The sequence below is a fragment of the Macaca nemestrina genome, chromosome 15, assembly GCF_043159975.1.
Source record: "Macaca nemestrina isolate mMacNem1 chromosome 15, mMacNem.hap1, whole genome shotgun sequence".
Classification (NCBI taxonomy): domain Eukaryota; kingdom Metazoa; phylum Chordata; class Mammalia; order Primates; family Cercopithecidae; genus Macaca; species Macaca nemestrina.
The window spans coordinates 10,743,605-10,768,004 of NC_092139.1; the positions used below are offsets into that span (position 1 = coordinate 10,743,605).

General features: G+C 40.1%; 1 protein-coding gene across 15 annotated transcripts in view; it reads left to right on the top strand.

Moving 5' to 3' along the window:
• The window catches only part of LOC105470646 (brain enriched myelin associated protein 1), a 126,889-nt gene that overhangs the window by 25,842 nt on the left and 76,647 nt on the right, over positions 1-24,400 (top strand). For all 15 annotated transcript variants that reach the window (XM_011722807.2, XM_011722814.2, XM_071079133.1 and 12 more), the window contains exon 4: positions 14,617-15,197. In XM_011722807.2, the coding sequence (XP_011721109.2) occupies positions 14,617-15,197 (581 nt within the window). The remainder of the gene's footprint in view (positions 1-14,616; positions 15,198-24,400) is intronic.

Consider the following 24,400-nt stretch of genomic DNA (forward strand, 5'->3'; position numbering starts at 1 on the left):
GTTGTTTTGCTTAGGTTTGCAAATCAAGCAAGGTTTAGGTCACTTATGTGGTCTAACAGGCTTTGTCCGCTCAGGGATTCTTCAGGTCTGGTGTTTAATTTATTTTAACAATCCCTATACAGACATTTTCCAGCACGTCCATTAATAGTGTTATTTTTTCATTGTAATAATCTTCCCCATCTCACTTAACAATATGTGGAAATCCGTCCAGATTCAACTGGTATAACTTTAATCCATTTTTTTAAAGCTACAATGTACTTCAAGGTATAGACATACTATAATTCATTCAGCCATTATGCTAATATTGGGCATTCAGTTTTTTTCTTATTTTTCTCTGACAGTTTTTACCTGGGCGTAAATTTTTTTTGTTTTGTTTGTTTGTTTGTTGTTTTTGTTTTTGTTTTAGATGAGGTCTTGCTCTGTCACCCAGCTGGAGTGCAGTGGCATGATGATGGCTCACTGCAGCCTTGACCTCCAGGGCTCAAGGAATCCTCTTGCCTCAGCCTCCTGTGTAACTGGGATCACAGGCACACACCACCACACCTGGATAATTTTTTAATTTTTTTGTAAATTATTTTCTGTAAATTATTTTTCTGTTATCCAGGCTGGTCTCAAACTCCTGGGCTCAAGTGACCCTCCCTCTTTGGCCTCCCACATTGCTGGGATTAGAGGCGTGAGTCACAGCACTCCGCTGGCGTAAGTATTTTTAAACTCCTAATGTTTATCCAATATTGAAAGTCATTTGGAATATGCTTAGAAAATTTCTTTTTTTCTTTTTCCTTTTTTTTTTTTTTTTTTTTTGAGACAGAGTCTCCTTCTGCCGCCCAAGCTGGAGTGCAGTGGTGCAATCTCAGCTCACTGCAACCTCCACCTCCCGGGTTCAAGCGATTCTCATGCCTCAGCCTCCCTGGTAGCTGAGATTACAGGCGCGCGCCACCGCGTCTGGCTAATTTTTGTATTTTTAGTAGAGATAGGGTTTCACTATGTTGGCCAGGCTGGTCTCAAACTCCTGACCTCAGGTAACCCACCAACATTGGTCTCCCAAAGTGCTGGGATTATAGGCATGAGCCACCGCGCCCGGCCGGAAAATTTCTTATTCACATTTTTCAGAAATAAAACATTGACATTTCTGTTTTAAATTTTTAAGGATTTTTTTTTTACTTACCATGACTGATACTGTGGACACAACTTACTGTTTCATGGCTCATACAGTCTGATTTTATTAACTGCCATGCAACTGCTGCTTGAGTAATACCCAACTTTCTCTTTGCCTTTTCGGACTGAGAAGAAAACGAGGCAGCACACTTGGGCTCGAAAGGTAAAAACATTGGCAACGTTTCAGGATCACTTGTCTCTGTCTTGGAGAATAGACCAAGAGAGATAGGAGAGACCAAGAGACGACATGGAAAAAAAAACATGAAAAGAGAAACAGCATTGACAAATAACAGCTGCACTCAGTTCTCTTCCTCAAGGTGCATTTTAATCAGATCTTGAAATCAAATAAACGCACCTACAATTCTAATCCTAGAGTGGACATTTTTTTAAAAAATCTGCTTTTCGTATCCTTTTACCACACCAAAAAGAACTTACCAACAATTTTCATTTAACAAAAATAAAAATAATCAGTGAGGCCAAAGAAACGGTAAGGTGCCCTCCAAGTTTCTGGAAGCTTATCAATGAAAGCACATACTGTATCAGTGGGTAGGATCTGTTACATGCAAAGCGTACCTCAAAGAGCAAATGTTTCTGGGAACAAGAACTGAAAAATGTAAGCAGAGCCTGCCTCCATGTGTGGGTAAAATAGCAGAGCCCAATAGCAGTGATTCTCGGAGTTGTCCCTGGGCCAGCAGCATCACATCACCTGGGAACCTGCTAGATGTGCAGTTTCTGCAGCTGGAGCCCAGACCTCCTGAGTCAGAAACATCCCGTCCCCGGGGGGTGGGGCCCAGCTATCTGTTCCCACAACACCTCCCGGGTATTCTTGCGCTGGCTCAAGTCTGAGGACCATGTAAGAACCGACTCAAGGCTCTGAGTGAAATGGAGTTTGCAGGGAACTGGAAAGTCTCCTTGTTTACCGGGCTCCACGCATCTTCGAGGATGGCTGCCCTGGGAAACCCTTAGCCAGTAATAAGATATTTCTCTGACAGCCTGATTTTAGGACTTTCAAATGAAATTTCCCAATTCAAAAAAATATAAACACTGTGTTGGCCAAACAATCAGCAGACCTCATAGTTGGCAACCTCCGATAGTGTGAAGTTTATTTTTTTCCCTACTTCAAATCCCTCAAAAAAGATGGCTATAAAAAAATCATCATCATCATCATCAAGCTATCAATCGGTTACATTGAAATCCTGTAACCGATTTCAGCTGTGCTTGCAGATTTCTGGGCTCACCAGTCACCCTGCCCATCACAATGTGCTTCCCGCGTGTATTTTCCACAGAGAGGGACAGTGGTAGGATGTTGCCAGTGGCTGGTCCTCTTTGCAGCTTTCTGTCACGTAGTCTTAAGCCAGTAAGTTGGCTACGTGGTTAATTCATGAGTCCTCTTAAAAATTCCTTCTGAGAGTTACATCAACTCCAGGTGATGTAAAAGGAAAAGCTGGATTTTCTGAATTTGCCAAGCAGAGGCTCAGACTCTGCAATATGGAGATGTCCCCAAGGCCATGATACTCGCTCAGCAAGCAGGGCCCACCCGGCCTATCAACCCCTCCAGTCAAAGCTGATGCTCATTAGTGAGAAGCCGCCTCGCTGCTGGGCCAGCCCCAGGCAAATCGGGAAATAGGTCAAACGTTCAGTCCACTTTGAATCCCACCTCTCGTAGTTCCCTGCTTTCATTTTTTCTTTTCATTATTTCTTCATTTCTTATTGGCACGGATGGGGTAGATGCATATACATAGTAAACATTCTGAGTGACATACATAATAAGATAAGGCAGAGAAAAAATCCCCACCCTAACTCTGATGGCTCCCCAAACCCCATCCCAAATTTCCTTCCTTAGAGGTAAATACTCTACAGTTTCTTGTATCCAGAGGTATCCCAAGCATGTCTATTTATACATTCTCTCCTCAACCTCTTGACACCATTTTTTAAAAATGGAAACATACTGTACATGCTTTTGGATACAGTTTTTTTTTTTTTTCTTACTAAAATTCCTTGGGGAATTTTAATGCCTGTGGAGTATTTTATTGTAGGGACATGTGATTATTTATTTTTTTTTAACTTTTATTTAGGTTCAGAGTACATGTGCAGGTTTGTTATATAGGTAAACTTGCATCATGGGGGTTTGTTGTACAGATTATTATGTCACCCAGGTACTAAGCCTAGTACCCAATAGTTATTTTTTCTGATCGACTTCCTCCTCCACCCTCAAGTAGGCTCTGTGTCGGTCGTTCCCCTCTTTGTGTCCATGTGTCCTCAAGGACACATGATAATTTATTGAACTGGGTTTCTACTAATAAGTGTTTGGGTCATTTCCAGTTTTTCTTTTTTTTTTTTTTTTTTTTGAGACGGAGTCTCGCTCTGTCGCCCAGGCTGGAGTGCAGTGGCCGGATCTCAGTTCACTGCAAGCTCCGCCTCCCGGGTTTACGCCATTCTCCTGCCTCAGCCTCCCGAGTAGCTGGGACTTCAGGCGCCCACCACCTCGCCCGGCTAGTTTTTTGTATTTGTTTTTTAGTAGAGACGGGGTTTCACCGTGTTAGCCAGGATGGTCTCAATCGCCTGACCTCGTGATCCGCCCGTCTCGGCCTCCCAAAGTGCTGAGATTACGAGCTTGAGCCACCGCGCCCGGCCCACTTCCAGTTTTTTGCTACAACTACAGTAGTCCAGCAAATAGTTCCATACATAAGCCTTTTTACCCCTATGCAATTATATTTCTAGGATAACATTCTAGAAGTGGAAGTTAGACTCACAGTGTTTGTGAAATTTTAAGTATTAATAGATATTACTGAGCTATTCCCCAAAGAGGTGGCCAAATTACACTCCCACCCACGATCTATACAGCGGCTTTTTTTTTTTTTTTTTTTTTTTTTGAGACAGAGTCTCACTCTGTTGCCCGGGTTAGAGTGTAGTGGCCTAATCTCGGCTCACTGCAACCTCTGCCTCCCAGGTTCAAGTGATTCTCCTGCCACAGCCTCCCAAGTAGCTGGGATTACAGGCACCCACCACTACGCCCAGCTAATTTTTTGGTTTTTTGTTGTTTTGCTTTTTAGTAGAGACGGGGTTTCACCATGTTGGCGAGGCTGGTCTTGAACTCCTGACCTTGTGATTTGCCCACCTCGGCCTCCCAAAATGCTGGGATTACAGGCGTAAGCCACCGCACCCGGCCGCAGCTGCTCTTTTTTTATGCTCTTTCCATTGGGGCCCTCAAATGTCTCCTTTTTAACCAATTTGGCAGGGGGATAGCCAAGTGTCATAATTTTATCGTGCTTTTATTTTACTACTTATGAGGCCAAACATCTTTTCTTCTGCTGAAAAGCTGGCTGCACGTCTTTTCCTATGAACTCTTAACTCCTTTTTGTTGTCTATTTCCTACCCCCACCCCTTGGTGCTGTGTTGCTGTTTATTTATCTAATTCTTCTTTTTACAAACGGAGGTACAATTCACCTACCGTAAACTTCACCTTTTAGGGTGACAATTCAGTGATTTTAAGGATATTTGCACCATGCGTGCAACCGTTCCACGTCTCATTCCAGAACATCGTCATCACTCCAAAAGGAAACTCCCTACCCTTTAGAGATTAGTTTTTTCCCTATTCCCAACCACTGGCAACCACTAGTCTGTTTTCTGCCTCGATGGATTTGCCTCTTCTAGACACTTTATAAAAGTGGACTCATACAATATTTTGCTTTTTCTGTCTGGCGTCTTTCACTTAGCATCATGCTTCCAAGTATAAAGCATGATATAACATGGATCAGTGCTTTGTTTCTTCTTATGGTTGGTTAATACTCTATTGTATGCAAATGCTAGATTTCCTTTTTCCAATCGATGGATATTTGGGTTGTTTCCACTTTTCAGCTGTTATGAAAATGCTGCTATGGACATTTGTGTACAAGTTTTTGTGTGGACATATGTTTTCATTTTCTTGCTTACCTAGGAATGGAATTGCTAGGTCTTAGGGTAACTCCATGTTTAACTTTTCCAGGAACTGTTAAACTGCTTTCCAAAGCAGCTGTACCATGTCACGTTCCCGCCAGCAATGCGTGAGCGTTCGGATGTTTCCACATCTTCCCTAACGCTGGTTATTGTCTGTCTCATTATGGCCATCCTCGTGGGTGTGAAGACGGATCAGGCTGTGGCTTCGACTGCACTTCCCTAATGAGATGATGCTAGGCATCTTTTTACGAGTTCGTTGGCCATTTGTGTATCTGCTCCGAAGAAAGCAGTATTGTCCTGATTTGGCTACTTTGCTGCACCCTGAGCCTCTTGTCTCTGTTTCCTGTGTAATTTTTCCAGAGTCTCAAAGTAATAATAGTCACCCTTTGGCAATCTTCTGTGTCCTGAACTCAACCTGCCCCTCAACCCCATCTCCACAGCTGACCCGTGGTGTCCTAACAACGGAAGCCACTGATGGAATAATAGACCACATCCCCTGGTAAGCTGCTTACCACTTAAAAGGTGCTTGAGACACTCATTGCTGCTGGAAATGTGAACCTCTAGAGCCTTTTTAAGAAAAGAATATGGCAGTGTCTGTTTTTAAAAATTAATTGCATATTGATTTGTGTGTAACACTTCTACATCTGTGCCTCTATTCTATAGAAATATAGCACCAGTTTAGGATTTTTGGACATGAAAATTTATTCCAGCCATAGTGGAAATGGAAAAAACGATGTGGAAACTACCAGGCTATTCATTGATTAGGCAATGGTTTGAATATCTTTTGGTATATCCATACTAAGGAATATTATGCACCTACTTTAGAAGATAAGATGGATTTGGAGCTATTGACTATGAGGACCAAGTATAATGTACAAAAGTAATCAGAAAATATGTCTATTGTGATCAATTTCTATAAAAACAACAATGACAGATACAGTCCCTGTTTATGTGTATCTGGGATGCTTACACATGTTTGCGTGAGTATAAACAAAGTTCAATATGCTACATCAGGTTGCAGATGTTATTTATCTGACAATGAGGGTGGAGGATAGAGACAGGAAAAACAAAGGGTTCAACAAAACACAGATTAAATGTACATTATTATCAGATTTACCAAAAAAAAAAAAAAGCAAAAGACCAAATGAAACATCTGATGTGTCTTTAAATAAAAATATTGGCTCGTGTTGGAGCAAAGGCTGGTTTTGCATTTGAATGAACTTTGCGTATTCCAGAGTTTGTAGCACAGGAATGACAGGAAATACATGACCAAAGAAAAGAGTGGAAATGGTGAGTGTCACCCTCAGTCCTGCCCCACAGTATCCAATCATCACTGCCACTTTTAGAGGATGCTTTCTGAAGAGCACGGGGGTAGCAGTACCTTTGCCTGCATTCCATTTGAATCCAGCATTTCTATCACTAAATGTCCAGACATGTTGTATAAAGCTGATAGTTAAGAATTCTACCACGATGTTCCAAAATCCCATCCTTTTATTTATGCTAGAATTTCTTGGCAAAGACATTCTGGCTTTTTAATGTACAGATGAAAACATGAAATGCGATCATTCAGTGAAAGTTTCAAATCTAACATCTTCCTCCAAGCCATAAGTATCTGCCACATGTACCCTGACTTTAAGACCTTTAAAACAACAAATGCATTTGCACAACATAGAAAGCCACAGCTGTTCGAAGTGTGATTTGACTCTTGCAGTATGACCATTAAAGGGTCATTTTTGCATCAGTTTTTGAGGTCTTCATGAAGTTTTGAGTTTTCCCAAAGGCCTAACATAGTCCTTTGATATTCTAATGCAACTCTCTTTTGAAGAACTTACTGTGTTGTGTCGTCCACTTTTGCGTCTTCCGTGATCTGTTTTAACTTTGCCAGATGCTTGTCCAACCACAGTCATGTGTGTGATCTGAGCAGCTCACCAGTGTTACAAGACTCTATAAACCCCTGCATTTTTTGCAAGATTTGCAATTTCCCTTTGCAATCAGTGTGTGTATGTCCACTTTATCCTGAATCCTGACAGATCAGGCTATTGATGCATAGGACGGTGTTGCTTGCATAGGAAGAGATGATTGGGTGGTGAATAATGTTCATACATGGACACTTTGTAAATAAAATTGTAATGTCAGTTTCTGCTTTCCTCTTTAAGCTGAAGGCTTGGAGGATTTGGATAATGTATTGTCAGAGAAAAGGAATTCCATCCAGCACAACATCAGTCTCTTCTCGGAGACTCAGTTTCCCGAGCTGTTCACTGGCATGCCCTACTACGGTTACAATCATGGTCCTTTGCGGAGTGTTTTCTAGGCTGTGCCTCAAGCTCTGTACTTGCTGCTTCACCCACGTTACCTGGCTTAATCCTATTGTCTAGCACTATGGGAGACACTGGAATGCAGCTGTAAGCAGAGAAGACCAAGTCCGGGTCCACCTGGGGCTTCAGGTAGTGGAGAGGAAACAAGTGAAGAAGAAATTAATGGGATTATTTTAGAGAGTGATAAATCCTCTGTGGAGTCTAGAGAATAAACGGTGTGAGCAGGAGGGGTTACTTCAGATGGAGGAGTCAGGGAAGGCCTGACATGACCTAAGCTTGAATGATAAGAAGGTAACCATAGGAAGATCTTAGTGAAAATATTTCCAGCTTGAAAGAATAACTAGTGGTGAGGGCTGCAGGTGGAAACATGCTGGTATGTTGAGAGGTGTGAGGAAAAACAGCACAAGCTGGAGTTCTGGAGGGTGTGGCCCATGGTAGAGAGTTTGGATTTTTGTTTTAATTTTGTGAGGCCCTTCTTTGGATGATTTTATGCAGATGAATGACATAATCTAATTTTTATTTAAAACCCACAATATATAGATATCAATGTTTCCCAGATGTGGTAAAACAAACAGAGGGTTTTTTCCCCCTCTTGTGCATAATTTTTTCTTGGGTATCCACTAATTCTATTAACTAAACTTTGTCTACTTTGTTCATCTTCCCTTCCTTCTGTTTCTTCTTTCTCTTCTGTTCTTGCTTTGGATACCACATGTTGTTGGGAGTTTGAACTTTGGAATCAGGCAAACGTGGGTTCAAATACTAAATCTTCCAGTCATTAGCTGGACAAAGTTAGAAAACTGACTTGAGTTTTCAGAGCCTCAGTTTCCCGACCTGTAAAATGGGAGTGATGATAGTACCTAACTTGTAGATTTGCTGTTATACTTAAATAAAATGTTTCTTGTTATAGACATTTATCCAAATAAATAAATAAAATGTTATACATAAATACAATGCCTCTTGTTACATACATTTATCCTAATGCTGGGAAACAATCCATGAATGTTAGCTATTGTTTTTACAGCTTGATATCATCAGGCTTTGTGTCCCACCCAAATCTCATCTTGAATTTAATCCCCATAATCCCCACGTGTCAAGGGAGAGACCAGGTGGAGGTGATAGGATCATGGGGGCAGTTTCCTCCATGCTGTTCTCATGAAAATGAGTGAGTTCTCACAAGATCTGATGGTTTCATAAGGCGCTCTTCCCCCTTCATTTGGCACTTCTTCTTGCTGCCTTGTGAAGAAAGTTCCTTGCTCCCCCTTTGACTTCCACCATGATTGTAAGTTTCCTGAGGCCTCCCCAGCCATGCTAAACTGTGAGTCAATTAAACCTCTTCCTTTATACATTACCCAGTCTTGGGCAGTTCTTTATAACAGGATGGAAATAGACTAGTATACAGCTGTAGCAAGTGAAAGTTTTAGCTTTGGCACATGAAAAAAAAAAGATAATTCTTCCTAAGAAGTTTTGACTATTGTAATACAAACGTGTGTATGCATGTATGTTTAAATATATAACTAGAACTCTGATGAAGCAGCTTGTTTTGACTAGAATATTTGGTACTTTGAAAATTATAAACATTTCTGAAACTTGCTTGGCCCGGATACTTATGCTTCTTACAATAAATTGATTTATATCACTACTGTTTTTAAAAGTCTTCCTAGAAAAATCAAGTTTGTAAATTAAACTATTGGAATAATTCCTTTCCTTATGGCTTACATTTAAAAATACAAAATAGTAATTATATTAGTGATATATTAGTATAACAAAAATGACTACTGTTTACCAAACACCTATCATCTACCAGTCCGCAGTAAGCACTGTCTGGGCAATATTTCATTTAATCCTCAGAATCACCCTCTGAAGAAGGCACTGTTATTTTCATGCCCATTTGTAAGAAAACTGAGGCACAGAGACAGGAAACAACTTTCCTGGGTTATCCATTTAAAGAGTGAGCAGTTAAGAGCCAAAGCCAGGTTCCTCTGATCCACAATCCAAGTTCTTAACAATTACACAAAGATGGCACTGGAAGTAAGTTTTTAATCACATATACAGATAAAATGACTGTCTTTTAAAAAACATGCAGCACAAAATATTTTTCTACACTAAGAAAATCAAAAATTTCAGCTCTACCTTCTAAATATTTTGGAGCTGCTATTGTCATTCTTACTTGATTTCTTTTAAATTTTCCTTAAATTCTTTGATGTTTTTAAAAATGAAAAGTAACATCTCTTTGGTATGTCATCTTTTTGCATTTTTTTAACTTTTAAGTTCAGGGGTACACGGGCAGGTTTGTTATATAGGTAAATTTGTGTCATGGGGGTTTGTTATACAGATTATTTCATCACCCAGGTATCAAGCCTGGGTGATAAAATAGGTATTATTAATACCTGGGTGATGAAATAATATCTATTAGTTATTTATTTTTCCTGTGTGTGTTTCTCCCCCTGTGTGGCCATATGTTCTCATCATTTAGCTCCCATTTATAAGTGAGAACATGCAGTATTTGATTTTCTTTTTCTGCATTACTTTGCTAAGGATAATGGCCTCCAGCTCCATTCATGTTCCTGCAAAGGACATGATCTTGTTCTTTTTTATGGCTACATAGTATTCCATGGTGTACATGTACCACATTTTCTTCAACCAGGTTATCATTGGTGGGTATTTAGGTTGATTCCATGTCTTTGCTATTGTAAATAGTGCTGCAATGAACATATGCATGCATGTATCTTTATAAAAGAATGATTTCTATTTTTTGGGTATGTACCCAGTAATGGAATTGCTGGGTGGAATGGTATTTCTATCTTTAGGTCTTTGAGGAATTGCCACACTGTCTTCCACAATGGTTGAACTAATTTACACTCCCATCAACAGTGTATAAGCATTCCTTTCTCTCCACTACCTCACCAGCATCTTATTTTTTGACTTTTTAATAGTATCATTCTGACTGGTGTTAGATGGTATCTCATTGTGGTTTTTGATTTGCATTTCTCTGATGATTAGTAATATTGAGCTTTTTTTCATATGCTTGTTGATTACCTGTATGCCTTCTTTTAAAAAATGTCTGTTCATGTCCTTTGCCCACTTTTTTATAGGGTTGTTTAGTTTTTCCTTGTAAATTTAAGTTACTTATAGATGCTGGATATTAGACCTTTATCGGATGCCTAGTTTGCAAACATTTTCTTCCATTCTGTAGGTTGCCTGTATACTCGGTTGATAGTTTCTTTTGCTGTGCAGAAGGTCTTTCATTTAATTAGGTCCCATTTGCCAATAATTGCTTTTGTTGCAATTGGTTTTGATGTCTTTGTCATGAACTCTTTGTCCATGCCTATGTCCTCAATGGTATTGTCCAAGTTGTCTTCCAGGGTTTTTATAGTTCTGGGTTTTACAGTCAAGTCTTTAATTCATCTTGAGTTGATTTTTGTATATGTTGTAAGAAAGGGGTCCAGTTTTAATCTGTGTACGGCTAGCCGGTTATCCCAGCACTTTTTATTGAATAGGAAATCTTTTCCCCATTGCATGTTTTTGTCAGGTTTGTTGAAGATTAGATAGTTGTAGGTGTGTGGTCTTATTTCTGGGTTCTCTATTCTGTTCCATTGGTCTATGTGTCTGTTTTTGTACCAGTATTATGTTGTTTTGGTTACCGTATCCTTGTAGTATAGTTTGAAGTCAGGTAGCGTGATGCCTTCAGCTTTATCCTTTTTGTTTAGGATTGCCTTGGTAGTAATTCAGGCTCTTTTTTGGGTTCCATATGAATTTTAAAATAGTTTTCTCTGGTTCCGTGAAGAATCTCAACAGTAGTTTAATAGGGATAGCATTGAATCTATAAATTGCTTTGGGCAATATGGCCATTTTAATGATACTGATTTTTCCTATCAATGAGCATGGAATGTTTTTCCATTTGTTTGTGTCATCTCTAATTAGCAGTGGTTCATTATTCTCCTTGTAGAGATCTTTCAGCTCCCTAGTTAGCTATATTCCTAGGTATTTTATTTTTTTTGTGGTGATTGTGAATGGGAGTTCATTCCTGATTTGGCTCCTGGCTTGACGGTTGTTGATGCATGGGAATGCCAGTAATTTTTGCACATTGATTTTGTATCCTGAGACTTTGCTGAAGTTGTTTATCAGCTTAAGAAGCTTTGGGGCTGAGACTATGGGGTTTTCTAGATATAGGATCATGTAGTCTGCAAACAACAATAGTTTGACGTCCTCTCTTCCTATTTGGATGCCCTTTATTTATTTCTCTTGCCTGATTGCCCTGGCCCAGACTTCCAATACTATGTTGAATAGGAGTGGTGAGAGGAGGTCATCCTTGTCTTGTGCCAGTCTTCAAAGAAAATGCTTCCAGCTTTTGCCCATTCAGTATGATGTTAGCTGTGGGTTTGTCATACATGGCTCTTATTATTTTGAGGTATGTTCCTTCAATACCTAGTTGATTGAGAGTTTCTAACGTAAATGGATGCCTAATTTTATTGAAAATCTTTTCTACATCTGTTGAGATAATCATATAGTTGTTGTCTTTAGTTCTGTTTCTGTGATGAATCACATTTATTGATTTGCATATGTTAAACCAACCTTGCATCCCAGGGATAAAGCCTACTTGATCATGGTGGATAAGCTTTTTGGTGTGCTGCTGGATTCAGTTTGCCAGTATTTTGTTGAGGATTTTTGCATTGAAGTTCATCAAGGATACTGGCCTGAAGCTTTTGTTGTTGTATCTCTGCCAGGTTTTGATATCAGGATGATGCTGGCCTCATCAAATGAGTTAGGAAGGTCTCCTTCCTACTCAATTTTTTGGAATAATTTCAGTAGGAATTGTACCAGCTCTTCTTTGTACAACTGGTAGAATTTACCTGTGACTCCATCTGGTACTGGATTTTTTTATGGTTGGTAGTCTATTCCAGATACCTGGATGTAAGGAATTTATTCTTTTTCAAAGCAACATATTGGTACTTTAAAATAAAAAAGGCTGTCCCTGGAAAGTACTTTGTGTTTTTCAAAGACTTTTTCTCTGACTATAACACTCTTACTTACCACTAACTCCTTTGCTTTCCAGCCAGTGGGTAAGGAAGAGAGGAATTAAAAGGAAGGAAATAAGTTGGTGCTCTTGGCAGTTTGAAAAGCCCTTCCCTGTTTTGAATCTTAGCATTTCCCTTTTTGTCAACCATTCTCTCTTCCCCTGGCATGGACCATTCCCACAATTCATTTATACTCACTCTGACACTTCAGCCTTACTTGCTAACTTTATACCCTGATGCATCCACCTATCACTTACTTATTCTCCCTCTTTTTTTCTTCTTTAGTATAGTATTTGCCATCATTACGAATTCCTGAATCACAGAAAAAAAGGTTAAGAAGAGCTAGAAGATCAATGTGCTGACAGGGTGATTTCCTTCAGGTTCAGGTTTATGAGAAACCCCTAACATTCATCCCTGGGCTTGCCCCAGACGATTTCTTCCCTGTCCCTCAATGCTTAATCCAGCTCACTCTTCCCCCTTTTTTATTTGTTCTTTAGTCTAGACACTGCGAGACACTAGAGTTTGGCAAAAATAATTGCTAATGGAGGCACGTGTGTGTGTGTGTATGTATTTCTCACTACATATTAATGAGCAATATGAATAGATCAAAGAAATCTCAATTCTTCCCTTTCTTTTTCTGTCTTCCTGCAAACAGATATTGAAAAGTGTCTGACTACAGATGTATCAAGCAAAATGCAACGTTGTCAAAGGCATGTGAGAAACCTGAAAAGATAGCACAGTATCTGTCAATTACAAAGCACCTATTATGGAAAAGGCATTGTGCCAGATCCTTTGCATGACTTTTCTTCTTTAAGCATTACAACAGCCTTGCAGGAGACTATCAATATTCCCATTTTACAAATGAAGAGATTCAAAGATTTTTGGTGATTTACCCATTATCACACAGCCTATCAGTAGAGAATCTTCATCTTTAACTGGGATCCCAACATTCTTGGTGTTCTTTTTTTCCTGAATATTACACTCATTTATAATAGGGTCCTAGAAAAGAAGGACCCTTTTATCGTTAATTTAGGTCAAGGCAGAGGTCAAAGGAGAAAGGGTGGATGTTGGAAACAGTGCCCTTCCCTGGAAGGGTTGGCGCCTATACCCACAGACACAGTCTTGGCCAGATAACGCTACCCCTTTAATTCCACACTAGCCTGATGTCTAATTTGCCTTCTTGTGTAGACATCTGCTCTTCCAGCCTTTCAAAGAGAAACCTTCTGAGTACTGTATTTTTAAAATATTCCCATATTCTTAACAGTCTATGCTAATACAAGTCCTTGGTAAGACAGAGAGAGCATGAACTTAGAAGTCAGATTTCTGCCTGAAGCCAGACTCTGCTGCTTACTAGCTTACTGGGCAGCCAGGGGAGGGTATACTAACCTCTCTGACTGTCAGTTTTCTCACTCATGAATAATGATAATAACTAATGTTTGTGATATTTATTAAGCACTTAATATATTCCAGACACTGTTGTACTTGCTTTAAGACTATTAACTCATGTAATCTTTGTACAAAATTACGAGGTAGATTCATTATCCGTCTCCATTTACCAGAAAGTTGAGGTACAGAAAGTTAGATAACCTGGATTCAAACAGACATTTCGGCTCAGTGCTTCTGAAACGTGATTTTGTCCTCCAGGGGACGTTTAGCAATGCCTAGAGATATTTTTGGTTGTCATGATTGGGACATGTGACTGGCATCTAGTGGGCAGAGGCCAGGGACGCTGCTAATCAGCCTATGATGCACAGGACGAACCTTCATATCAAAGAATAATCTGGTTTCAAATGTGAGTAGCGGTGAGGTTGAGAAACCTTGTTCTAGCTCCAGAACCCAAGCTCCTAATTGCTGTACTGCCTCCCGGTTGACATCGTGACAATATGCTGCTCACAGAGTTCTTACGAAGATAAAAGAAGATTAATTAACATTGACTGTCACTCATGCCACACCTGGCAGCTAGTGACTTTCCATTAAGTAGCTTTCCCTCCTCACCAACCTTGCCTTCTCCTCTCCCAAGAAAAGCAGGGTCCAGGGAGATCTGGAGAGCTAACTTCTACCTTTCAGAATGACCAGAGAACAACACAGTTCCAGTTTGCAGTATGGCTTTTGTATAAAAAATGTCTGGAGTCTGTTATTAGTGCCTGAATTTCCCAGCTTGGCTGAATAACCGCTGTTTATGTTTATGTTTACAGTCGACTTGGGAATAAGTGTCAAGACGGATAATGTGGCCACTTCTTCCCGCGAGACAATGGAGATAAGTGCTGTTGCGGATGCCAACGGAAAGAATCTTGGGAAAGAGGCCAAACCCGAGGCACCAGCTGCTAAATCTCGTTTTTTCTTGATGCTCTCTCGGCCTGTACCAGGACGTACCGGAGAGCAAGCCACAGAGTCATCCCTTGGATCAGTGAAGCTTGATGTCAGCTCCAATAAAGCTCCAGCAAACAAAGACCCAAGTGAGAGCTGGACACTTCCGGTGGCAGCTGGACCAGGGCAGGACACAGATAAAACCCCAGGGCACGCCCCGGCCCAAGACAAGGTCCTCTCTGCCGCCGGGGATCCCACACTTCTCCCACCTGAGGCAGGGGGAGCAGGAGGAGAAGCTCCCTCCAAGCCCAAGGACTCCAGCTTTTTTGAGAAATTCTTCAAGCTGGACAAGGGACAGGAAAACGTGCCAGGTGACAGCCAGCAGGAAGCCAAGAGGGCAGAGCATCAAGACAAGGTGGACGAGGTTCCTGGATTATCAAGGCAGTCCGATGATGTCCCTGCAGGGAAGGTAAGTGTGCCAAGGTGTATCCACTTGGTTCTGAACACATGCTCGGGGGCACTGATGGGATAAGACCACTGCACATATGCAGTCAGTCACCCTGGGCCTAGGCAAGGTAGCAAGCTGTTGACCCCTCTAGAACAAATAGCACATTGTAGCAGAGTGTCACCCCGATGTTTCTCTGGGTAGAAACATCTGTATGAAGAACAATAACAGCTGTGGCATCTGTTTTATGTAAAAGAAAAGAGGAGGTGAGTTACATGCAGATGAATTTGTCCATCCATTTTTCAAAGGCGGAAGTAGACAGGTTGCATTTACGATCAATAGATTCTGGACGGAAAGGCATTAGTGGAATAAAAATGGTTCCTAAAAGATGCTACCTAGTCTCTGTAGTCTGTTGACATGCAGACTTTTGTTGGAACACATTTCCTTTCTTACTCTTAATGGCCTGAATTGATATTAACTATCTTTTGCACTATGGTATGTGTTTGAATAAAGAGATTTTACAGCTCTGGGCAGACTCTTTAATGTACTAATTCTTTTCCAACAAAGAGGAGCATAATACCTTTGTAAAAATTAGGGGGATTTTTTGTTTGTTTGTTTTGGAGTTTTTGTTTGTTTGTTTGTTTTGGTTTTCAAAGAAGGTATGTCACTTTTTTCCCTGAGCAAACAAAGGCAAGCTCTTTTTGACACTAAAAAGAGCATTTGCTTTTAACCTTGAGAGAGCTTGTTTGTATTCAAGGCAGGAAAAGAACTCCTTAAAACAAGAAGGAAGTAAAATTTGATACATTATAGGTTTAGGGCGTGCATTTCCTTGGTTAACAGACTTTTAAAATAACAATTTTTTCAAAACTTGGGAATAAAGTTAAGTGCCACTAGCAGACTTTAGAGCCAGGAAAAAATTGGACGAACTCCAAATATGTTTGTCTTAATAACAATGCAACTTTGCACTTCCGAAGTGCTAATAATTACACTTGCTGTCATTTATCGAAAATGTTCAATGTGCCAGGCTCTACTCTAAGCACTGTATGTAAATTATTTTATCGAAAATATTCAATGTGCCAGGCTCTACTCTAAGCACTGTATGTAAATTATTTTCCTTAATGAAAATGAGTATCATGTTAATCTGTGGTTTTAATGCATCCAGGGTGCTGTGAAGAATTACATTATGAAGACTGGGCACCACTGAACACTCTGGAGGGTTAGAATTGGGAAAAGATAGTCGGGATCATGTGTTTTAGGCTCTTACTGTCAGCATTCTTATGGTTTCTATACATTTTGACTCAGAGCTTATTTCCAACATGTCTTTCAGAGTTTAAAAATTTTCCCTTCAAACACGCACTTTCCAGTTCGAAAAGCCAGTTGAATAGCTTGCCATATAATTTAAAGTGAGTCTCCAAATGCATCCAGGCATCTGCTCCTTACTGAGTGTGACACTGGGCCAGGCACAGGTGAGGCACAGGGACCACAGTGGAGAGCGAGACACAGAGTCTCCGCCCTGGTGGAGTTCACTGTTCAGTGAGAGAAGTGAATAAAGAAACCTGCAATTGCAATGCAAGATGCCAAGTGCTGTGCTGTTGGAGCAGAGAGTGGGGGAAATGCCAGACGCCAGGAGAACTGGGCTCCATGGCGCAGGGAACATTCCATCAAATGCATGAACCGGGACCTGAAAGTTACGTGTACAGAGGCGGTAAACTGGTCATCAATATTCCTGCATAAGGGAAAAACTGCTTATTACTTGTGCCTGAGTGGGGAAACCATTCTCATTATTGGTCATAGACTTCTAAAGCCATTTGAGGTTGTGATTTTTTAACAGTCATGTGTTTCTTTTGCTTGGGCATCCAAAGCCTATCCATTGGCTGAGTTAGGAGAATATTGAGTTATTTATGGAAAGACAATGAAGGAATGTGTTTTACTCATCTTTGCACAGGTGTCCAGTGATTCATCCAAATCCCCATCTTAATTAAGTAAACCAGTTCAGCATAGGATAGCCAGCCCTCCAATGTACTCAGCCATAAAACCTCAACACACTCAATCTATTTCTAGTCTAAGAAAAGCGAGGAAAAGTTTTGGAGTTGTGATTTATTAACTCAGCTTTCTTTATTGAAAAAGAACTCTTAGGGACAGAACCTCAATTTGAGTGGAATGTGTTCCAAAATGAGATTTGAGTCAGAAAATGGGAGCTTGTGTTGGGAACATGGCAGGTACCTAATATAGCAAAGCCCTTGTGTAATATTTTCAAGTTACAATGATCTCTCAGAAGACCCAAGAATTGTAACTGTCTTCCTTTCTGAATAAGTGAATTCGCTCCCTCAGATTCACCAATGAAGTCTGAATCTGATTTTGTTACATTACAAATTTCCATTTTTTTCAGTGATATTGAAATTTGAAACACTGAGTGCCCACTTTGTACCATGTACATATGAAACACAGAAAAGTTATGAAATAGCCATTTCTCCCTCAGCCTGTGAACTTGTGGATATCCAGATGCATATGCCTGCAAAGATTTTTAACAACAACAACAAAACAGCCTTCTGATTGTCAAGGTTTCTTATCTGACTCCCGGCTGCATAGTTCTGTATTTAGCGGGAAAAAAAGCAATTGTTCTATAAATGTAATGAGACAATCCAACCCTCAGAAAGTAACATGAATAAAACTTCTCAATCAGTGGCTTTCTTGGTGGGAGTACCACATTGTGCATGGATGGACGTCAGTGTATTGATTCAGAATTCTTAGGGTGAATTATGCCTTGGGCTCAGCCGCGTCCACTGCCCCCCTCCAGGAGCCCTTCCCCCCACTCTTATGGCTTGCTCCCTGCTGGATTGGAATTCCAACCACAAACCCACAGAGCTGTGAATTAGGAGAAAGATGCCACCATTTCATCCTGGGGGAAACACACAAATCTTCTGTGTTTTCAGAACGACAATCTTATTTTTGTGCCTTATAAAACTACATTCAGGGCATAGCATAATTAAAACAAGGCAAGAATTCATGAACAAATGAAGCATTTACTACATAGGCCAAAGAAAAGATAAATTATATGCCTGAAAGGTTTCACTGAGCTGTGATTCACACAAACCAATGTGTTGGCAAGGATGAGGTTTTTTTTCCCTCTCCCCACAACAACTGAACCAGAGCTGTAAGATATGCATTTAAAAGATTCATCACACACAAAAAATAATCACATAATGCAAACTTGACTTTTATTGGTTAAAAATAAAACCCACCAAATTTCTGTTATCAACACAGTACTTCCAGAGTTGTATTTGTGTTGAGTGGGGGTGTGGGGTGCTTAAAGTGTTGCCAGGCAGAGTTTCATAAGATTGAAGAATATCTTTTTTCTTTTAAAAAATGTAATTAAATCCTACAGGCATTACTTTAGCACCAGCCTTGTGCAAGGCATTTGAAAAATAAATCATGTTTCTAGACTTTCAAGGAGTGTATAATCTAGTAAGAGACATAATATTTTAAGAGACATTGTGATAAGTGCATCAGTCCTCAGGTTGGCTCAGGCTACTAATAATAAGAACAATATTCTGTGCTTTCTCTTCCCTTCTTTTTTCTCTTGAACACACTCCATTCAGGCTCTTGTCACAGCCGCCATGATGTTGCAAATTCCCCACCATCACCCTGGTTGCCAAATCCTATAGATCTCTGTCTTTGTCCTAGTAGATCTGACCTGCAAGTTGAATCTGACACAGTGAGTGGGTGGGCCACACCTCACTGCTTGAAACAGCATCCTTCCACCTCCCTAGCTACTTTTCCTTCATCTCCTTTGCAGGATCTCACCCTGTAAATGTTGGACTTCTCCAGGGTTCACTTCTTGGATATCTCTAACTACGCTTATTTCCTTGAAGGTTTCCCTCAGTCCCAAAGGTTTAAATACTGCTATGGGTTGGCAAGTTCCACATTTACATCTCTAGCCTGGATCCATCCCTGAAGTCCAGACATGAGTCTCAGCTGCCTCCTCTTCCATATGTCTGCTTGAATTTCTACATCCCCACTTGGCTGCTCACTGAGTATCTAAACTCTAATGTGTCCAAAATGGAACTCTTCATTCATCACCTAACAACAATAAAAACAAAATGCCCACCGGTTTCATTCACAGGGTTGTCCCTCTCAGGGCATGACAACTTCATCCTGCCTCTACTGTTTAGTGGTAGAATTGGAATTCAAGAACCAAGGTCTCCAGAGTCCTTTTCTACATGGTATTTAGTGTGAATTAAACGTAAGCATCATAGTCAGGTAGCCTAGGTTTCCTCTCTACCTCTGTCACCTACTGGCTGTTTGACCTGGAGCAAGCTACTTCACCTCCTGAGCCTCAGTTTCCTCATCTGTAAAATGGGGATAATAATAGTATCTAGCACATTTTCACATTGTTCATGCTTTTAGAGATTAAATGAAATAGGCCATATAAAGTACTTAGCACAAATTGCATTTTGAAAAAAAAAAGAGTAATTAGCTATTACTAGTATTGTGGGTTTTCTCCCTACTACCTCATATTTTATTTTTATATTTTGCCTTTCCCTTCCATAGTCCTCAACCCAAACTCACAGAGATAGCACAGTTGACTCTAATTTAAGAGTTGTATAACCAAAGGCACAAATCCTAACTTGGGTGAGAAGAGTATAAAAGTTGAAAAATTATTTTTGAAACAATAGAAATGTTAGTGTCCATGCCCATAAGCCTCGGTTTCTTTGTCTGACATTTAAGGCTCTCCACAATCTTTCCTCTGCCTATTTTCCAACTGCATTTTCCACCCTTCCCTTAAATTTCTCTAGTCAATATGGCCAACACCTGACCTGTGCAAACGCCATTTTCTCCGCCTTTGTCTCTTTCTCTGTTTATCAAACATTGACTTGATATTCAGCGCCAGGTTCTCCATGAAGCTAACCAGATATCTCCACTCTTGGATGATTTCGGACAGCATGAATCCCTCTCGCATTTTACGTCAAATTCTGTGATTAAATCATTTTGAAGAAATCAGCTCATTAAGCCATCAAACCTGACCAGGGAATTCCTGTATTTTCAACCGTTTTACAGACAAAGAAGTCAACAGTTCAGAGAAACCAAATCACTCCTGATGCACAGCTAAAAATTGGCACGGCCAAAATTGTCCATCTCCAAAGCCCATAGTCTTAGATAGTCAACGTTTCTATTTTTGCCAATTATTGAAACTTGTTCAATGAAGTTGCAACTTGAAGCAATGAAATTCAAAGATACTAGCATATGCAAAGTTGTAAATACCTAAAATCCCAAGTGAAAAATAAAAACAAAAAGAATTACCCAATTTCAACATTAGAAGGCCAAGGGAATTATTAATTGTTTCTTATTTTGTGTTGTTTCTGCCTTATGTCCACAAGGCCATGCCTTTTCAACTGGTAAAGAGAACTAGCCACCCAAAAGACTTTGTCAGTGCCAAGGGAAAATCCATCTGACATTATGCAAGTTTTGGAGTAAACAAGGTCCTCAGCTATACCACTGGGATTTTGATGCATTTAGCAGTAAGAAATGCTTACTATGAGATGTTTGCTGTGGCAGAGATGATGTGGAAGTGTTAGGAGCCTGGGTGACCTGGGTATGAGTCCAGACTCTACGATTTAATAGCTGTGTGGTTGCGCTAAATGACAATAATTGCCCCATTTTTAAGTAATTCATTATTTCTAGGCTGTGTAGTAAGCATTTTGCATACATTTTCTGCTTTTATTCTTAAAACAACCCAACAAAGTAGGTATTTCTATTGCCATTGAACAGAGGAGAGAACTTGGGGAGAACTTAAGTTACCTGTGTAAGGTCACAAAGCTAATTAGTGGGAGAAGTGGAACAAAGAGCCATCTGTCACCTAAGCCTGTTATACTCAATCATTTCAAAACCTGTGTTTTCATCCACAAAAGGAAGCTACTACCTGCCCTAGGGATTTTTGTCAAGTTAGAAGATAATATAGGCCATCAGTAGTAGTAATGCTAAATAAAACGGTATATTTTCTAAATTGTTAGAAACTTAGAAATGAATAATTATGAAATAGATCAAATGGCTTTTCAGAGTGATGGAGTTTGAATAGTGTATCATTTAGGGGTTGGTAATATATCATTTTTACTTTGGCTGCAGGAAACACACACACACACAACACTCAATTAATTAGTGGTTCACTTAACAAGGAGAATGTACTAGTACTTGCATGTAATAAGAACCCTAGAGGTAGGGGAGTTCAGGTTGCTTCAACATCTTCGCAGCCCCCACTAAACCGCCTCAGTCTTACTCTGCTGGTATCCTCCATTATTGCTTAGTCCCTAGGCTTAGTCCCTTGTGGTTTTAACATGATTCCAAGTATACAGAAATACCTCTCTTTATTGTGCTTCATAGATGCTGCATTTTTACAAATTAAAGGTTTGTGACAAGCCTGCATCAAGCAAGTCTATCAGCACCATTTTTCCAATGGCCTGTGTTCACTTTGTGTCTTTGTGTCAGCATTTTAGAAATAAAGTTTTTGTTTTAATTTTTATTTTAAGTTCTGGGGTACACATGCAGGGCATACAGGAGCCCCTAGGTGACCTGCATGTGTACCCCAGAATTTAAAATAAATGTGTGCTGTGGTGGTTTGCTGCACCTATCAACTCACCACCTAGGTATTAAGCCCAGCATGCATTAGCTATTTATCCTGATGCTCTCCCTCCCATAACCCCCTGACAGGCCCCAGTGTGTGTTGTTCCCCTTCCTGTGTCCATCTGTTCTCATTGTTCAGCTCCTGCTTGTAAGTGAGAACATGCGGCGTTTGGTTTTCTGTTCCTGCGTTAGTTTGCCAAGGATAATGACTTTCAGCTCCATCCACATCCCTGCAAAGGACATGATTTTGTTCCTTTTTATGGATGCATAGTATTCCATTGCAGTACTACTCACAATAGCAAAAACATGGAATCAATCCAAATGCCCATCAACAATAGACTGGATAAAGAAAATGTGGTACATATACACCATGAGATAAGGCATTTTTAAATTAAAGTATGTACATTGTTTTTTTAGACATAGTGCTATTGCACACTTAATAGACTCCTGGATAGTGGAGAACTTTTATGTGCACCAGGAAACCGAAAAATGTGTGTGACTCTATTGTGATAGTCACTCTATTGCAGTGACCTGGAATTGGACCTGTAATATTTTTCGATGTATGTGTCATAATGTCCTATAAATAAGAAAGGAGTTTCCTAAAATTTATCCTTAGATCCCTTTGGTGAAATTGAGTCACGTGTCTGTGTTGAAGTGCAAATAGCTATCAGCTAGCATTTTCAGTTTTTTCAGTAGAAAGAAGGTTCTTCCAGCAAAGATAACATGCCACAGATAGAAACCAGATTTATCTTCTTTACCTAACATTGTCTGGAAATCATTAAGTGAATGGAGCAAGTAGAAGCTGCTACAGTATCCACCTATGGTAATTCATCTGAGTGTTTTCATTACATTAGTTTTGCAATTTAACTGTGACCCCATAGTAAGAACTAGACTTTACAACTTGAGCTGATATACATGCGCATACGTGAAACAAAGAATTCATGAAGTAATACTATTCCTGCAGCCAGTAACCCCTGCAGGGATTTTGTACTGTTTTCTATTCTGTTTGATTTGTTTACTGCTGGTTTTGACCCACTAAATTATTTTCCAATCTACTAATGATCACAGTCTGAAATTTGGAGAACGCTGTTCTGCTATCTGACCGCTTTGACACATTGAGACAGTTATCTTAAGGTACATGGCCGTTTTTTATGCAACTGAGTATTCCCAATGCCTGGCATAATGACTGGCACATGTTGGCATCCAATAATGTGTGTTAAATGAACCTGACAAGAATAAGGGTGGTACACGTCATGTGTCAACTTTTCAAAGAGTGTTAGGATGTATTATTGCAATGTCATTATCTGGTCTGCCTAAACAACTTGAAACAGTCGTTTCAAAATATACACGGTGTATATGATTTCACTTAAACTTTAGAATCATAGTACAATAGATTTGTACTATTTACTTCATATTTTAAATTTGGTCTTTAACATATCATGGCGTTAATCAGTGGAAATATCTAGTAAATTTTTTTTGCAATTAATTTGTAAAACAAGTTTTGAGTTACCATTCCCTCTGGTGTCGTCCCATCCGATTCGCTCCCTCAAAAATTATAACGGCTATAACTTATCAAGTTTACTAAGTCACGGAAAGGTAAAGTAACTTGTGCAAAATCATAGTGCTAGAAAGTGGCAGGTTGGAAATTGGTCACCATTGCCCACACACGTAACCACTGTGCCTACAGGTTCAAAGAGATGGAACACTTTAAAACTTTGGAAACATCTTATATCTTTCAAAATTTCTAAAACTAGTATTAGTCAGGGTTCTCCAAAGGGACAGAACTAACAGGATAGAGGTATATATTAAAGGGAGTTTATTAAGGAGAATTGCCTCACATTATCACAAGGTAAAATCTCACTGTAGGCCGTCTGCAAGCTGAGGAAGGTAGGAAGCCATTAGTGGCTGAAGTCCAAAAGCCTCGAAAGTAGGTAGGCCGACAGTGCAGCTGTCAGTCTGTGGCCAAAGGCCCGAGAGCCCCTGGCAAACCACTGGTGTAAGTCCAAAAGTCCAAAGGCCGAAGAACCTGGAGTCTAATGTCCAAGAGCAGGAATCATCCAGCACAGGAGAAAGATGAAGGCTGGAAGACTCAGCAGACCAGCTTAGCCCACCTTCTTCCATCTGCTTTGTTCTAGCCATGCTGCCAGCCGATTGGAAGGTGCCCACCCACATCAAGGGTGGGTCTTCTTCTCCCAGTCCGCTGACTCAAATGTTAATCTCCTCTGGCAACACCCTCATAGACACACCCAGAAACAATACTTTATCAGCCCTCTAGGCATCCTTCAATCCAATCAAGTTGACACCTAATGTTAACCAGCACACTAGTACTTCCCAAGTTGGTCTGTGGAACATTAGTCCAATAAGATGGGCCTATAAATAGGGCTCCGCTATGGAATAATTTCAGAAAATCTATTTGCTTTATAGTCTCTAGTGAAGATTCGCAATGGACATCAGCCTTCTAAAGGCTCTGAGAAGTCCTGCAGCAAGCATGCCTGTTTCACTTTGTTTAACCAAGTGTTTCTCAAACTTAATCATCCACGTAACTGTTGGGCCTCTAACAAGGTGGCTCAATTTTCCAAGGAACGGTTCTTCTAGAGAATGTTGAGCTA